The sequence below is a fragment of the Protopterus annectens genome, chromosome 3.part0, assembly GCF_019279795.1.
Source record: "Protopterus annectens isolate FY-2018-M chromosome 3.part0, PAN1.0, whole genome shotgun sequence".
NCBI lineage: Eukaryota > Metazoa > Chordata > Ceratodontiformes > Protopteridae > Protopterus > Protopterus annectens.
The window spans coordinates 195471659-195490229 of NC_056731.1; the positions used below are offsets into that span (position 1 = coordinate 195471659).

General features: G+C 36.4%; 1 protein-coding gene across 10 annotated transcripts in view; it reads left to right on the forward strand.

Moving 5' to 3' along the window:
• DIP2C (disco interacting protein 2 homolog C) overlaps window positions 1-18571 on the forward strand; it is a 2757794-nt gene that overhangs the window by 1838664 nt on the left and 900559 nt on the right. For all 10 annotated transcript variants that reach the window (XM_044064688.1, XM_044064689.1, XM_044064690.1 and 7 more), the window contains one exon: window positions 8179-8387. In XM_044064688.1, coding sequence (XP_043920623.1) covers window positions 8179-8387 — 209 coding nt within the window. The remainder of the gene's footprint in view (window positions 1-8178; window positions 8388-18571) is intronic.

The following is an 18571-nucleotide window of genomic DNA, read 5'->3' on the forward strand; positions in this document are numbered from 1 at the left end:
GGTTTGATTTCTGTTCCTGCTTGACACTGATATGCTTCTGCTAAACCAAGCAGGGAAGTCATTGTAGACTTGTTCTCCTCATGTTTTAAAACTTTCACTACACATTTGGGTCTTGTGAGGTCAGCAGATATGTATGCAGTCCCACAACTGCAGATCTATACTTGTAATCAGTCTTGAGGAGGCTCATACCTCCTTCAGAATGGGGAATATATAGTCTTGGTATGCACTGATTTTTATAAATCATTTGATTAGCATAAAACATCCTGCTTGTTTTCCTGTCCAACCGATCCAACACATTTTGGGGCCAGTCAGTCACTCCAAAACTGTAAGTTAGGGCAGGATGAGCAAATTGGTTTATAGCTTGAACTTTGTTCCTAGATGTCAAAGCTATTTTCAGCATTAATTTTAGTCCTCTAAAATATTCATTACTAAGTTTTATTCACATCTGTTCATGTTTTATTGTTGATCCTTTATCATTTCCCAAATATTTATACATTCCCGCTTGCTCAAGTTTTTATATCACATTCCTGTCTTAGGCTAATGTTTTCTTGGTGCTGCAGCTTTCCTACTTTAAAGGTTGTTTTTGCACATTTGCCACGACCAAATGACGTTTTTGTGTCATCTGAAAAAGTTTTGACCACTTGCAGTTGTGCTTTTCAGTTCCTCATCTGATGAACTATAGAATTTTAATCATCTACAAAAAGATGAGTAGTTGTTTTTTGGGAGCCAAATTGTAACCATGACCTAATCTGTTAAGTGTATACTTTATTGGGTTAAGGGCAAGACAAAAGAGCAGTGCTAATGGAGAGTCACCCTGGAATATCCCACTTTGGATTTTTATACCTGGAATAATAATTTGCCCTTTATCATGGCTTAACTGGAAAGTGGTTTCCACTGTTTCATAGTTGCTGTAATTTATTCAGTCAGTGTAGGGTGCATCTTATACATTTTTAAGCACTCTCTTATCCATGAATGTGTATTACTGTGAGATGCTTTTTTGTAGTGTATCTATGCCATACTTGGATTCTTCCCCTTTTTACAGTGCTCCATTATGACTTTATTTAATAACAAATGATCCTTTGTAGCAAAAGAAAGTCATATGGAATACTTTTGTTCTATTGCCATTATTGAGTTTTCTTCTAAATGATTATAAACTGTATCAGCGTCAGTTCCAGTGATTAGTTTATACATTGTTGGAAGGTAAGTTATTGGTCTATAGTTTTTGGGTAGCTTGTAGGTTCACTGTGAAGTAGCAGTATTGTTTTTTCTGTTAACCAGGTTGATGTCAGTCTGGGTTGCTCATATAGATAGTTCTTATTCATGGCTAAATGTTTTTATAAAGATGCCGTTACTTTTAGCCAAAAGTTAAATATTGCATCTGGACCTGAGGTTTTCCAATTAGAGGCTATTCTTAACTCTATTTCAATCTTTCTGGTTGTTACTTCATCCCATTTCATATCCTGTATGTTTGAATGTGTTGTTCTTTTACATCTTCTATCCATTCAACATCTTTATGTTCTATTGGATCTTCATAGATATTTCTCCAAAATGTATCTATTTCTTCTTTCTTTGGTGGTTTCAATTTCTTTTGCCTTATTTCCCAATTCTCTATATGAAACTCTTTTGGGTCATCAATAAATTGCTTATTTTGTATTTTTCCTATTTATCTGCATATCTTCTGAGTTCTTCTGCCTGTGCTGATATTTTTAGTTTATTATTTGCAGTAGTGCATGATAGATTCTGATCTGTTTTGATAGTGCACATTGCTTTTATCACTTCTATCTTTTTGAGTATTTTTGTTGATCTGTTCTCTCTTCTGTACTATTCCAGCAGTGAGACTTCTTATCTTAATTGCTTTATAGTTTTCTTTAATTGATACTTCCATAATGATATTAGATTTCTTCCCTTCCTTTCCCTTACTTCCTGTGTTTTTGTGGTAAGACTTTATTAATTCAGCTGCACAGTAATATATCCTGTTTACTTCTGTTATATTGCATGAATGCCTATGAACAGTCCTAATTACTGCATTCATTAGTTTTATCAAACTTCTGACTTTTTAGGTTTTATTGACTTTCTGTACTCTATTTCTTTCATTGATCTTAATATGTCTGCCCATCTCTATTAAATCAAGCAAATCTTCTCTTAAATCATTTTCTTCTAAACTGAGGGCACATTCTTTATTCTTCATTTCATGCAGGCATTTTACAGAAAGTTCTAGTGCATCTTTCTGTGCCACATTCTCTTCAGTTTCATCCTATGTCATCCGTTGCTGTTTCATATGGAAACTCACTGGCCTATCACTCCACAACATTGACTGCATCAGAGTTGCCACAGTTTCCTGTTTCTTCCCTTGATCTGCAACTTTAGCTGAACTTTCGTATTAGTTTCCTATGGAAGGCTCCAAACTATCACGTTTCCCCCACCACTGGTTTCTTCTTAATTTGGGGATCCATTGCTCTATCCCAGAGATTTTCATCCTTTTTCATCTCGTGGCGCACAAACTAATTTCAAAAATCTTGTGGCACACCAAAAATATTATATTTTTTGCCTGACAAAAAATAGGTATAACACCAAAAAAATATTATATGTTTTGCCTGACAAAAGATAGGTATAATTTTGATTGATTTAGAAAATCTTTTCCTGTTTTTTTACTTGCATTTAATATTTAATGAAATATCTGAGCTTGATGTTTTAGAAATGTCTGTTGTGCGAGGGTGAATTTTTGGATAGGCATACTCTTAAATATTCCATGGTTTCCAGCTGCGATCTATTTTTTGTTCTTAATATTATTCATTGCAGAAAAGCTTGATTTGCACAAATATGACCTGGAGAAAGGAAGAAGTGTTTCTATTGCTTTTTTTGTAATATTAGGAAATTCACTTTTAAGAGATAACCAAAATGAAGTAGTATCTGTTGTTGAATATCTAAGTTTTAATCCTCTGTCATTTCTTATCTCTGTCAACTTGTCCTCATCTGTAATATTTAAATTTGTCAGTTTGCACATGTTAAAGACAAATGGATCCTCTTATCCAATCCAAGGATATGGCAACTGAGGGGAAAATATTTTTCAGTATTTATACCAAATAATCTTTAAAGTCTGTAAAATTAGATCTGTAAGACTTCCATCCGGTTTCCATCTTTTTGTTAGCTCAAACATTTCTACTGCATTTTCTCTTCTGATTCTTTCTTCCCAAAGCATTAGTTTTTTTTTTGAAAATATTAATTTTGTCTGTGGAAGTAAAAATATTTTCACAATCTCCTTGCATACTTTTATTAAGTGTGTTCAAAGATTGAAACAAATCAGAAAGAAATGAAACTTTATTGCATCAAAGCTCATCACTGAGAAAATCAGCTAACTGAGATTGTTGAGTTGTCAAAAAAATTAGAACTTCCTCTTTTAGTTCATAAAATGTTAATAGAACTTGACAGCGAGATAACCACCTAACTTATCTTTATTTATTTTACATTTGTTTACCGGGAAAGTCCAACTGGACACGGGTCCCTTTTCAGCGGAGGCCCAGGTAGAAAAGCTCCAGTTACAAGGATAATGTCAACATATACTAGCATATATAGATTTCCAGTTACAGACATTTCAGCAGTTTAACAAACATACAGGATACTATATCGATGACAAATAATGCAAAAGTAGAAGGCAAGCATTTCATTTCATGGAAAAAAGTCCCTTTATAACTCATATTGCTACAGTTGCAGTTGAAATAATCGAGAGGGTTATGCACATACAGATGTAGTTGCTACAGGTGTGATTGAAGTAATAGAGGGTTATAAATTTAATAAATGAGGTTACTACATCCTGTTATTTGGGTAGAAGGTTGTTTGGGAAATCTGGAAGGCCTAATTAGGGGAGTAACAAGAACATAGCCAGGTGTCCACTAGGTGTGATATGAGGAGGTTTTTGAATTGTGAAAGAGAGCTGTTAGAAGTTATTGGGGTTGACAGCATATTCAAAATTTTAGGAATATAGTTAGAGATGAGAGATTTCCCAGCTGAGTTGTTGGCTTTGGTGGTATCTAGAAGGTGTTGGTTACTGGAGTGAAGAGATCGGGCTGAGGTGTATGGTTGAATGAGTTTTTGGAGAGAAGGGGTTTTATCTGGTTGGTGGAGAATGTTGTGGGCAAAGTTTAGTTAAAGCGTAGAAGCTGTGGGAATTCAAGTCAATTAAGCTGTATTAGTGCTGTACAGTGATGTGATCTGTGTAAAGCTAGAGTGGCAAATCAGAATTGTTTCTTGTGGGAGAGATTTGGATATCCAAAGTAGTATGTTTTCCAGAGTGGCGATATTGTTTCCTGGTGGGATATAACCACCAATAATATTAATGTGTTTTTGGGATTCGTTTTTAATTTGGCAAAGATAAGTTCAGTGTTGTCAAATTCAGGAATGTTTATGTCTATGTGGTCTAGAATTAGGTGATTTTTAAATAATATAGCTACTCCTCTGCCCTTTCTAGATTTCCTGTCTTTTCTTAGAATATTGTAATCTGGGGCTGTTATTTCATTGTTAATATTGTATGGAATGTTGTTAACTTCTGTATGGAATAACAGCTGCGTGTGAGAAGCTTCCATTGAGGAACATAGTGCTGCAAACAATCTTGATTGTAACAGCCTGCTTTTTATATAATTGATAATTGTGACATTCTCGTCTAGTACATTTTTCAGCTCGGGTACCAATGATTTTGACTCTAGTACCTCTCTGTGGAGAAAACAAACGAATGCAAATAATTCTAGGATTCTTTTTTTGAGACAGTGTAACAAATCCTTTTACATTTTATGACATAGTGCGGGCACCATCCATACAAATACTGATGCAGGGCAAGTTATGTCAGTTGCTACTCCCTCCACCAATAGGGGCCTATTGTCCTTGAGCACAGCCAAGATTGCAGCATCGTGTTTTGTACCCATGTGTATTCAGGCTAGTTGGAACATCTGTGCCACAGTACCTTGCCTGCATGATAATTCTTGTATTTACTTAATACAAAATAAAATGGAGGCAAAGTGGCTTTTGGTGGGTTGTGGACTGACATTTTCAGCAGGTGAGTGAAGTAATCTTAAGTTTTAAAAGGCTGACTGTCTTTTTAAAAATCTTATGGCACACCCGTTGACCTTTCGAGTCACACTGGTTGAAAACCCCTGCTCTATCCTGTTGTGATGTTATCAGAGTTAGATTTTTTATACTAAATCCTTCACTTCACAGGTAATCCATAACTTCAATTTCTGTTTCTTTAACTTCTACATTACTAATCCTGTTTTCTACTTTTCCTCTGTTTCTTATTTTTCTTATTGTAAAATTTTCCATATCTGGATGCCTTTGTCTGTATTTCTCTTCAAATATCTTTGGTGCTGCTCTTTTTGTATTGATTTGTTTTGCTTTCTCCTTTGCATAAATATTGCACCATATTAAATCTCTCTTTCTTTTCCTTGTCCATATTTCTTCTTCAGATGTCTCCTGCTCCTCCTGTTTCTCCTTACTTGGAGGATTCGTTGTTTCATCATGCTGTGATATAGCCTGTGTTAGACTTTCTGCACTAAATCCTTCACTTTGCAGGTATTCCATAACATCAGCTTTTATTTTTTTTAAGTAGCTTGTACACAACCAGTCTTGGTGTTGATGTTGGAAGCCCATCCACAGGTCAGTAGTTGCCGGTTTCCTTTATGCTGTTGGAGCCAGGTTACATTTTTGAGAACTGATTATTGATCTAGACTTGTGTGCACTTTTTCTTTAGCTTGCTGGATACCAGTGATGTAACTTGAGAGACCATCCCACTAGTGCCAGTCTTTCCTTTATGACTGGTTCGTTGTGCTGGAATTCAAGCCTCAAACATGCCATCCAGTCACAACATAATTTTTTAACTGGACTGGAAACTAGACAAGCAAAATGATGGCATTAAAATGATTGCATTTTTAATTTGTGGATCAGACATTTAACACAGACCATTCTGTGCATTTAATGGGATGACTGGATGCTCGGAAAAGGGACACCCACCAGTGCCTTTAAATTTATTTACTTGCTAGCTTTTTTTTTTGTATCCGTTAACTGGGGGAGATGTGTGCTCCTGCTGTACCACTTTCAAACTGAGCCCAGGACTTTAGACATGTAACCATTAGCTGCATATAGAGGACAGGTTTGATACAGGAAGGAATCTATGGCACAGGCTTAACTAGCTTTATTATTCTGATGTTCAGTGCCATATGTTTGCTATTAACACTTTACCATCTTTATTTGTGATTTTTTTTTAACAAGAGATATCTTTATTAAATTATCACTTATGACATAGGCAATCATACATTTCTATAAATGAATGCAAACCATATTGACATTTTTTCAGTTGTTAAACATTACACATCACTTGTAATCTTGGTCTTTCTCTTTTCTTGTCTTGTCAGTCAAACAGTACTTAGCTCATTCAATTCCTGCCTTCCTTTAAACCTCATTCCTCCTCCAAAACATTATTTTGCATGTGTTGTTCCCACAATTCCCATTTTATGTTATTTGCTCCTACTCTTTTCTAAAGATTACGCTTCCAGTTGTTTTACCTCTGTTACTGTATTCTGCACTTCTAGTACAGTAGGTTTAGACTTTCACATTTTCTAGTAATTCCTTTTTTTGGCAGACGCCAGAATTAAACAAAGCAAGGCCTTATTGTGCCTAGGCAATTCTGATTCTGTATCACAGCTAAAAAAATAATTTCCTTAATTACACCCCTTTGGTCACACAGGGAATTTTTAAAGTCTGTGAACTCATTGCATTCCTAAAAAAAAATGTTCTCAATTACCTCTTTCTTCCCCATCACACCTCCAACATTTTCAATACACCTGAGGAAAAACTCATTGGAGTCTACTTGGAGTATAAATATACCTATGCAAACAATCCAAGCAAAGATTCTAAATCGTCTAGAGTTTGTTGCACACTTGGGAGCCATACTTATATCCTCCCATTGTTTTGTTATGAATTGCTTATCCAATCTCTCTTCCCAATTCTTTCTAACCTCCTCGGATTGATTCCTGTAGTTATCATGCAATATTTTATATGCCGTACTAATGATCTGTTATTATTATATGAAGTTTTGGAGGCAAAGCATGTGTCACTGTTGATTGTGTTGTTGAGCATTTGCCCCTCCCAATTGTCAGTTGAATCTGAACTTAATTTGACGAGTGCAATACCTGTAGGTATTCAGCAGATTCAAATAGCAAATTGCTTTCCATGAGTGTAGGCAGACTTCAACATTTTAATGCATCTTTCCTCTGAAACTATTAATTGATTTTATTATTTTTTCCTGTTCACTTTTTAGCTTTCTTATTCAACTATTATAGTAGTTAACTGCTGAAGTTGGGGTGAGAGCTACTGTAGCAGTAGGTCATTATTCATTTACAGAGGGTGTTGATGGACTTTACTTCTGAAGTGAGAACTTGCAATACTTTCCCTAGTGGCACATATGTACCTCTACACACAGACACACTGTGTCCCAACTCCAGTGCTACCTGGTCTTCTGCTTGGCAGGTCTGAGATATTCATCTTACAAATGTCTCTCTCTTACACCACCTGTTCTGCACAAAATGTCAGTAGCACAGCAAGCTGGAATGCCTCCTTCCACCTCTGATGAGTAAATGAACTTGCAGCCAGTCATTCCAAAGTGTCACTGCTCCCTTGGCAGTCATCATTTATCTTTTGGGCTGCTGATTGAGCCAGAGCCTTGGGTACTGCTCCTTCTCTTTGCACTTTAGAACTAGGTTGCATTCTCTTAGTTTTGCTCTGTACTAGTCCCAGATTAATCAGGTTTGACTGGTTGTTTTATATATATATATAATATGTGTGTGTGTGTGTGCATATATATATATATATATATATATATATATATATATATATATATATATATATATATTTTTTTTTTTTTTTTTTTTAATGAATGCGTGTTGCTGTTAATGTGTGCTTAGGTCTGAGCCCAGGTCACTTCTGGAAATGAAGTCGGTTCCCATGAGTGTATTAATTCATAGACTTTAATAATGCTTCTGCATTTTCATTCAAGTCCCTGGTGTGACTAGAGAAAGGTGTCCTGAAACAAATTAATTTGCATCAGGGTGATTGTCATTTAACACTACTGCATGGATGTTTTATCGTTACATTTCCCTCTTTTTAGTAACTGTTATTTCTAATGGTTTTTTACAGGTTTTTCCAATGACCTGCTCGGGTGCTCCTATAAGTGAGTACCCATTCGTCAGGACTGGACTTTTAGGGTTTGTTGGTCCAGGAGGACTTGTCTTTGTTGTGGGAAAAATGGATGGACTGATGGTAGTCAGTGGGCGAAGACACAATGCTGATGATATTGTAGCAACAGCACTAGCTGTGGAACCAATGAAGTTTGTATACAGAGGAAGGTTTGTAGTATTTTTCCTTCATTTCTAACTGTTGCTCCATAGTGCTAATTATGTTGTCTGCATTATTGACATGTGTATCCTTTTCTTTTGTTCAGTGTACTGTCACTTCTAGATTGGTATTGTAATGTGCTAAGGTTTACTGAACTGTTTAGTGGTTCACTGCACATCTCATATTTATAAATGTAATATTTAAGATTGTATGTTTACTTTAATGCAGGCCTTCAGAAAAGTCTGTGCATGAATTTAAGGCCTGTCTCAGTTTTGTCCTTTTTATGATTTTCAAAAAGCTTGTAAGACTAAAAACCTAAAAGGATACTTAATTTAGTTGCATTTTTTACTCTGACTTCAGAATTGTACAATTAGGTTAGCAATGTAGAAAGCCAGGCATTGTTTCTGACTTGCTCCAAATAGTTGACTTAGTGTTAATCACAGATACCTGGATGGATGATAATTAGGTCTGTATGGAGCTGCATCTTCTTTTCCAGGCCTTTGTCCTAGGCAGAGCCATATCAGAAATGGTATAGGCCTTTTTACTTTGACACTTTAACAAAAGTATCACTCAAGACATAGGCCCACACATTAAAAAAAAAAAAAAACATTTTTACATTTGTGCACATTATACTTTGCGTCTTCTCTTTCTTTGTAACAACTGTCTGTCAGTCCAGCATTACATAAATCATTCTATTCCTGCCTTCCTTAAAACCTCACTCCTACTCCTGAACATTAGTCTGCATGTGTTATTCCCATATATTCCATTTATTTCTATGTAATTTGCTCCTTCCCTTTTTTAAAACCCCTATTCCGGTTCGGTTATTTTATTCATTTTACGATAGTCTATACTTCTAGTGCAGTTGGTTGAGACTTTGATTTCCATTTTCTAGTAACTTGTTTTTTTTTTTTTTTTTTTTTTTTTTACAGCTAACCGCATTAAACTTAATAAGGCCTTACTGTGTGTAGGCAATTCAGATCCTGTGTCTCAGCTGAAAAATATCATTTCTTAGTTACAGCCATTTGCTTCCCCAATAATTCTGACAGAGTACTCTCTAGGAATTTTTTTTAAATCTGCCAGCACCTTGCACTTTCAAAAGAGATGTTCCCAGTTCCCTCTTTCTTCCCCATCACACCTCCAACATTTTCTATCTACCTGAGGAAAAAATTTTATGAAGTCTGCTTGGGATATAAAAGTACCTATGCAAACACTTCCAACCAAAGATCCTAAACCTTCTGGTTGCATAGTTGGGAGCCATATGTATGTCCTCCAATTGTTCCCGTGTAAATTACTTTTCTAGTCACTTCCCATTCTTTTCTAACCTCCTCTGATTTATTTTTATATTTTTATATTATACAATATTTTTTATGCTCTACTAATTACCCACCTTTAACAGTAGCTTCTGTTCTAGAGTCAACTAAAAATCAACCAGAGCAAGTCTTTCACCCAGGACTTCCCGTGTCCCTTTCTCTTTGCCTATACTCTGATATCAGTCCCCAATAGGGAAGGCAGTCACGAGCCTACAGCCCAAACTTCTTCTTGGTCTTACCCCATTCTATTGCCTTTCCCCCTCTAGTTATCTGCTCCCAAAACTGTGGTTCCTTTGCCAGTTTTCCCCAGTAAGTTACAGCCCCTGCTTAGCTGTTTTTTTTTCCTGTATCCCCACTTGCAGTCATCCCAATTGACAAAACTCTCCTTTCTCCATTCATGTGTTTGCTTAGTTCTTAGAATGCTTTCTACAACTTTGTGAATACACCGTAATCTGCATATTGGCTATTCTCCATGGATATGCATCCAAAACTCCTCTCTTTCCTTATTTCTTGAACCCCCTCTTTCATTATCATCATCACATTCCGGTTTAAATTATAGCCTTCTGCTTGTGCTATGTATATGAGCATTAACTGTCTAGCACTAAAATATCCCTTAAGATCAGGTAATCCTAAACCACTTTATTCTATTGGAAGGATCAGTTTATCCCATTTAACTCTTGCCTTGTTTCCCTCCCAGATAAATTCTTTCAAGCCTTTATTAATTACTGTCCACAATATTCCTCTGGCTTTTAAAATATGCTTGAACTGTACATAAAACTAAAGGGACTAACAACATTTTCATTGCTTGTATTTTACTATCCATAAATAAGAGCTTCCAGTTTCTCGTTTTTTTGCATTTTTTTTCATATCTTCCCACATATCTTTGGCTGCCAATACCAGAAGTCTTTGTAATCCATACACTTAAATACTTGATCTTACTATGTCCCCGTAAATATGAATATTGCTGAACCAAGCCATAAGTGGGTACATTATTATAGCTATAGCCGTTGTTTTATCTTCATTCATTTTATATCCTGAAAAGACCTGAAACTGTCTCAAAATGTTCTGCTACATTGGTATGTGTCTTCTCTGGATTTATGAATTACAAAGTAATATCATCTGCAAATAAAGCCAACTTTTCTTGATTTCTGTACCAGTTGTATCCTTGAATTTCAGAGCCCCATATTTTCTTTGCTAATGGCTCTAAATATAAAGCAAATAATAAAGGAGAAAGGGGGCATCCCTTCCTGGTTCCTCTGTTCAAGCACAACTTATCAGAGAGGAACCCTCTCACCTTAGTTTTCTTTCAATTCCTCAAATATCCTCCTAATTAACCTTCTCGTTGTATCAGAGAATCTAAGGGTTTCCATTGCCCTGCTCATCAAATGCCAGTTTACTCTGTCGAATGCTTTCTCTGCTTCAAGTCCCACCACCACCACCAACAGTCTTTGCATACATTCTGCTTCTGCCTGGATTATCATTGTTATATTAATGTTGTCAAATGTTTGCCCCCCCTCCTCAAAACCACATTGATCCACATCTATCAATTTTGGCAGCACTTTTGCCATTCTTTTAGCAAATGTAGATATAAACGTGTTATAATCATGGTTTAAAATTGAATTTATATGTGGCTGGGTGTGACAGGTCTTTACCCTGTTTGGGTAATAAAGCCAACAGAGCTTTCTTCCAGGATGCTAGGGCCTCTCCTCCTTTTGAAATACTATTTAAAATCTAGAATTGTATCACTTTTTCTTCCCTCCTAACTTCCAAACTTCCATAGGAATACCATCTGTTCCTGGAGACTTGCATGCAAATAGATTATACATCACTATTTTATCTCATCTCTTCTTGACTTGACTATTAGTTATTGAGCCTCATCTTCCTCTAACCTTGGCATAATTAAGTCTTCCATAAATTTTTCCAGTTGTGCTCTTTCTTGGTTTCCTCATTCCTCTCCTTTATCCAAATATCTCTAATACATGTATAGGATCTCTGGTTATATTTCTTATCATAGTCTCCCTAAGTTTGACAACAACCCTTTCTGCTTTCTGTTGCGCAAGCCACTACACAAAATATTTTTGTGCTGTGGAGTTCTAAAAAGATACTTTCTTAACTGCTTTCTAAACTAATGAATATTATCCATATATTCCTTTATTTTCTCTCTAGCATTTTACATTTGTTCCTGATCTTATTCTGTGAGACTTCCCTTATTGTACAATACTTTAACCCTTTGTCAGACCCTCTATATAATTCCTATTACTTTTACCATATCTTTCTGTTTTATTTCTACCCTGTTTTTAATCTCCATTTTTTATCCCACTCCATAGCTGTGCCTTCTAAAGAAATGTATGTCTTCCCTAATAACTCTCATATAATTTCCACTACCAATCCCTTTCTTTTTAACAGGTAGATGGGAAAGTATCAGTGTCTCATTTTTACTTTATTACCCTGCATTTTATCTTAGTTTTTATCAGTATATGATCTGAAATGGTTATTGAATGTGTGTCAAAGCTTTCAATTAAATGCATACATTCTTGTGAAATATAATTTTTATCCATTTTGACCATGCTATTGTTCCTGTCGGGAATAATATGTAAATTCTGTCAGAGTTCCTTCTAGTAAATTCACTTCCTCCACATCAAATATGTTCATAAATTTCTTAAGAAAGCTACTTTCTTTTATTTTATTTTTCCTTCTCACTCCCCTGATACATTTTCAGTGTTACGAATCAAGTTCCTTTCCCCATCTTAAGTAAAATTCCCTGCCAAAAGCTGATTATTTCTCCCAAAATTTTTGTAAGCTCTGTAATAGTAACTTTTTTGGTGAAATATACATACATGTCAGCATATTCCTCTTTCCTTGCCAATAGCCCCATTACCGCCACAAATCTACCATTATTGTCTTTTTTCCTCTTCTCTCAAGCAATCAGTTTTATTACTCCCTTTTCTTTTTTTCCTGATATTCTGCTGAATATCCATTTTGAAATCCTTTTTTGTCAAATTCACGTGCTCATTTGTTTCCAAATGTGTCACCTGCAGCTTGTATTTGGAATCTACATTTCTTAAGCACGTTACAGCTTGTGTTCCCAATGAATTGGATGCTTTCTGTTCATTTCTTTTCTCTTCTCCTCCTAGAGTGAAAAACGGCTTATATGCTTTCATAAAACATTATTAGCCCTAAAAAAGTGAACTGACTGTCTTTAAATAAAACTAAACGATGTTTTGTTCTATTAAATGCATTAAAGTATTAAAACTTCAGGAGAGGCTACTATCTCTTATTCACTTCATATAATTTTGAACGTTATTGTTCACTGAACTGTCTGCTATTCTACCTTTACATTTTGTATTTCCCTCAGCAAAGAATTCTTAGAATTCTGAAGATTAATCGCTCACATCTGCAAGGCAGCTAATCTTCATATAAAAGTAGTCAGCAATGAAAAAAACAGCTAACAAGCTACAGCTACTTGAAGGAATCTTTGTAAATTTCACTCTTGAACAGATTGTATGGAATTCCTCTGGCTAACTACCTTCAACTGCAGACTTCACATCTGTCACTGAGAACATTTGTTAATGGAAAAAATAAGCTAATATCTTTATGGCTGCAAGAAGATTAGCATTTTTCAGGGGGTTTGTCAATTTCTCTTATTTTTCAAACCTGTTTGCTTACAAAAACAACTTTTTCACAGTTTTAGCCAAGGACATTAAGGTTTCCTATTAGAAGACCGAAGACAAAAGTCTGAAACGGCAAAATATTGAAGCGGCTTTTAAGCAAATTCTTTCCCTGGGAAAGAATTCGCTTGGCCGCTTCATTACTTTACTGTTTTCAGCACTGTAGTGTGGTCTCAGAGTTGGTATATTTGAGTGGGGTGTGCAGCCCTCCACTTAATGTAATGTTTAAAGTGTTTTATTTTTTATTTATTTTTTTTTGTGTTGGGGGAAAAAAATCGCTGTTCTGGCAGTTCGAAATTGTAAGCTTTCACTTACATAGGGTTGATTAATCACCGTCACTTTTTTAAGCATTCGGTGATATAATATCGATCCGGACGTTAACATAGACATCCACCCTAAGGTGTCTTGCCTTATCACTGTTGTGGTATCTTTACTCTTGGGATAGCCTGCTGAGGATAGCTCATGTCCGGTCAGCTTACCAAAGTCTTTACACCTGTCAGGCATTGTACATCAGATGTATGCCCTGCAGGAAAAGCATAAGGTACGTATGTGATCTACTGATGCCTAATCCTAAGAATTTCTTTGCTGCCAGTCTGAACACCACATCTGAATATGGTGTGTACACCATTCATCAAGTTGGTTCATCTACCAAGCCTACTGAAAATAAGTGCCCTATTGGGGTTCCTTCCTTCCTTTCTTTTTTCCTCCTTGTAGTTTGTTTTTATGTCATCCAAGAAGGGGAAAATATAAATGTGGGCGGCAGATTCCCCATAAAGATAGACATTAGAAGTGCCTTTTTCTTTGGGTGCCACACATGACCATACACAGTGCGAGAGTTGTCAGGTGTTTGTCTCCAAGCCATTCCACAGTCATCTGTCTTCCCTCCATTCTGTATTTATTTAGAAAACCAACATCTAAAGCTGTTGGCTCAAGGTACCATGGCCAGGTACACCCACCCCAAAGCTCAGCTGCCACTTAAGAAATAAAGCCAAAAAGTCACATACTTTCCAGCATCTACCGGGCTTCTTCACTGGGTTAGATGAAGAACCGGAGGACTGTCTGTTGCAATCATCATTTCCCTTTGCTTTAACCCAGTTGAAGGCCATCATAGAGCTGTCTTACCTACATGTCTGCCGAGGCTGTGCACAAGTCTGGTGCTGATGCAGAGAGGGAACCATGGCCATTTCTATCTGAAGGGCCTAGAGGGATTCCCCAAATAATAATTAGGGAAGACGTGCCTTGCACCCTCATTGAATCTAGGCTCTTAGATTTGTTAAAGCAGATGCTCCTTAAAAAAGAAACAAAAAAATAAATATGGTTTATGTGGCTAAGGATCCTCACAAAGTGTGCCAGGACATTACTTAGGGGTTATTCAATGCTCTTAGGGTTCTGAAACCCCCCACAAAGCTTGTCTGTCCCCTGCTGTTGCTCTGTGGTCTTTCACTTCCTGTAAAAGGCCTAGGGATTCCGGTTCTTCTGATGACAAGTTGGATTCTGGTGAAGAGGCATTGGTATATTCATCCTAGATCCACTCTTCTCTCACCTTAGGGTCTGATGAAGAAAATTTACTGTCCCTTTATCTCATTTTGAAGAATCATCTTTTGGGGGTACAGTCGTCTGCATGATGGAGCACTTTAGTGAGACTGTTCTTAGGTTTCTGATATTCCAAAGAGATGTTATGAACTTTTGCAGATGAACTCACCCAGACTTTCTGCAGTCCCTCCTGTTTTAGCTACCCTTTTGGGTTAATTTTTAGCAGCTTTTCAGACTCCAGGCTTTCCAACTCCAACCCCTAAGAAGACAGATTTTATAAAGTGGAAGTATTTGTATGAAAGGCCTTCATCAGATCCTGCTGTTTCCATGTCCACAGATAAGCCATCCAAACTCCTGTACTCTTCTAAGCTTTTTTCTTCTGACAAGGCAATATCCATATTTATGAGGACATGATAAAATGAAGTGTTTAGGAATATGGATTAAAAATGATTCTGGTGTGGCAACTAAGGATATGTGGGAAGAGACTAAAGAAAAACTGAGAAAATGTAAGCTGTGTTGTATGGGTATGGATAGTAAGATATCAGCAGTTAAAATGTTTTTAATCCCATTAGTCTTCTAAACAGGTCAGGCATATTTTTATCAACCAGGGGAGAAGTTGTGGATAGCAATTAATAAAGAGCTGAAGGACTTTATCTGGGAGGGGAAGATGGCAAGAGTCAAGTGGGATAAACTGATTCTTCCAGTAGAACAGGGTGGATTGGGATGACCCAATTTGAAGAGCTACACAGTTAAGGCTCCTATACGTAGTAGAAGCAGAAAACTATTATTCAAAATGGAAAGGGATTATTATGATGAAATGGGGGGAGTTCAAGAAACAAGGAGAGACTGGGAGTTTGGATGCAGGCCTTTAAGGAGAATAACAATAATTATACATAATATTATAGCTGTAAAGTAGCAGAAAGTATCCTAAGAACCAAGCCAACAAGGAAATTGAGAAAGGAGATTATGCTGACAGGGATGGCTGCAATTAGGGATATTGACAGTAGGCAAGAGGTGGCTGGAATTTATTGGAGAAAACTGGCAAATGAACCAAAGTATTGGAAGCAAATAACTTGAAAGGGAAAAATGAGAAAAAGTATAGAATGGGAAGGTGCCAGGAATTTATCTGGACTGCAAGTTAGAGATTGCCTCCCCTATCAAGGATTGTTATCACAGTGTAGGCAAAGAGAAAAAAATGGGGGGCATCCTAAACAAAAGACCAGCACTGGTACAGTTTTTAGTAGAATCTAGAACAGAAGCTGGCATTAAAGGAATAATTTGTAGATCATATAAAATATTGCATGATAACACTATACGAAACAATCAGAGTAGGTTAGAAAGGATTGGGAAGAGAGATTGGATAAGCAATTCGCAAGGAGCAATGGGAGGAGATTTTATATATATATATATATATATATATATATATATATATATATATATATATATATATATATATATATATGGGTCCCCTACACATGGTCAGCATTTCACAATGTCGAAGACCATATAATCGACAAGTGAAATGCCATCTCCGTACAGTGCAGAATGGAAAGATTTCCATTTCCGCACTGTAGTGCGATCTCAGAGTTGGTATATTTGTTACGTGGGGGTGTGGGGAAGATTTAGGATTTTTGCTTGAAAATGTTTACATGGATATATTTATACCCCAAGTAGACGCCAGAGAATTTTTCCTCAGGTAGATAGCAAATGTTGGAGGTGTGATGAAGAAAGATGTAATTGGGAACATATTTTTTGGGAGTGAGGCGAGTTGGCATACTTTTACAGATTCCCTGCAGGATGCAGTGTCAGACATGCTGGGTAGGCAGATTGGTGTGATGAGGGAGATGATTTTTCTGTGCTATGATACAGAATCGGAATTGCCTAGACATGGTAAGTCCTTGCTGTGTCTAATAATGGTGGCTGCCAAAAGAGCAATTACTAGAAAATGGAAATCAAAATGGAAACCAACTATATTAGAAGTAGTGAATATAGTAACAGAGATAAAACAACCGTAATTAAGATCTTTAAAAAAGGGTAATAGCAAACCACATAGGAAAAATGGGAATTGTGGGAACAATACATACAGGGGAGAAATGAGGATTACAAGAAGGCAGGACTTAAATGAGCTATGTAATGTTTGACTGAAAATGATTGGGTAAATTATAAGTGATGTATAATGTTTGCAACTGGGAGTGTGTCATAGATGTCAACCTACTAGCATAAAATATCTGGAGAAGCCAAAAATAGGGACACATTTTAAATATTGCTCTTATATACTTAGAAAGTTGCAATAATAAAAGTCTTGTGTTACCATGCATTTTCTGAAGGATATGAACTCTGAAACTCAAATGCCTGACATTATTTAGTGAATTCAGTCCTCTGTGATTTGCCAAAAAATCCAGAACAATCTAAATTTTATGAGGAACAGACCAAAAATATGAGGTGAAAACCTGGACAGTTTAGAGGTATGGGAGTATGTCAGTATGGTTTGTGATGTAAAATACTTGCATCTAGGATTGGTGTGGTTTGTTTTCACTTATATAAATGTATGATTGCTTATGTTGTAAGTGATGGTTTAATAAAGATGTTTCTTGTTTAAAACAGTGGCAGAAATTTAATAATTTATGTAATGTTGCTTAGGTTGTTATATGATCTATAGCAATATATGTGAAGATTAATGTTTGTAAATGTGAACTTGATAATACAATTTGATTAGTTTTATATAAATGTAAATTTGCCTACGTCTCAAGTGATAATTCAGTTAAAGCTGCTTATATAAAAAAAAAAAAAAAAGGCTTTTTCCTTTTAACAAGAACAGCCGTGCTATGGATAGGTATGGAAAAAATTTATATTTCTGTTAATTTAGTCTTTGAAGCTAGCAATTGTCAGACCCACATGACTAGATATGTCCTGGCTTTTCTCTTCCAACTTGAGGGGATTTTGACTGATGTCGCTGATTTGGACAGTAAGACTTCCACCCTTTCTCCTTTGAGTTCTGCCTGTCAAAAGGGGCTTCCCATTCCACTAAATGCAGTTATGATACTGCTGATGCCTGCTGCATCTGGATTTGTTATGGGAAGATACTCTTGGTTGCTCTTTCAAGCCTTACCTGAAATGATTAAGGCCTAACTTTTAGATTCCCCTTAGATAACCAGAATCTGTGTGGTACTGCTGCTGCAAAATTGTTTAAAACTCTTCAGGATACAGGTAAGGTTATGCAGGAACTGAAACAAATCTTTGTTTCTCATCCCCAAGTTCCAGAGGAATTACCCATCTTAAACATTCTCTTGTCTGTAGGCAGTTTTGACAACCTGCTTAGGAGTAAGATGGTTCCTAAGTGTATTTTTCCAGAGTTCTAGAGAAGTCCACTCAGAGTTCTAGAGGCCAAAAAACCTTCTTTTCCTGATAAATATTCCTCTGTCTGACATTCAGCTTCCCCTCCCCCTTGGCCAGATTCCTCTGTCCCTCAGGCTGACTCTTTCTTTTCCTGTTTGGCAACAGATAATCACAGACACCTGTGGACTCTCCCTTACTCAAAATGGTCATATTATGGCTTAGAAGTCCCTTCCTCTATTCTCTTGCCTTCCTCAGCTTCCACCTTGCCAGCTCCTTCATTTTCTCTTGGTTCTGCAGGATCTAGTGAAACAGGGAACCATCCAGTATGTCTCTTTATTTCAACAGGAA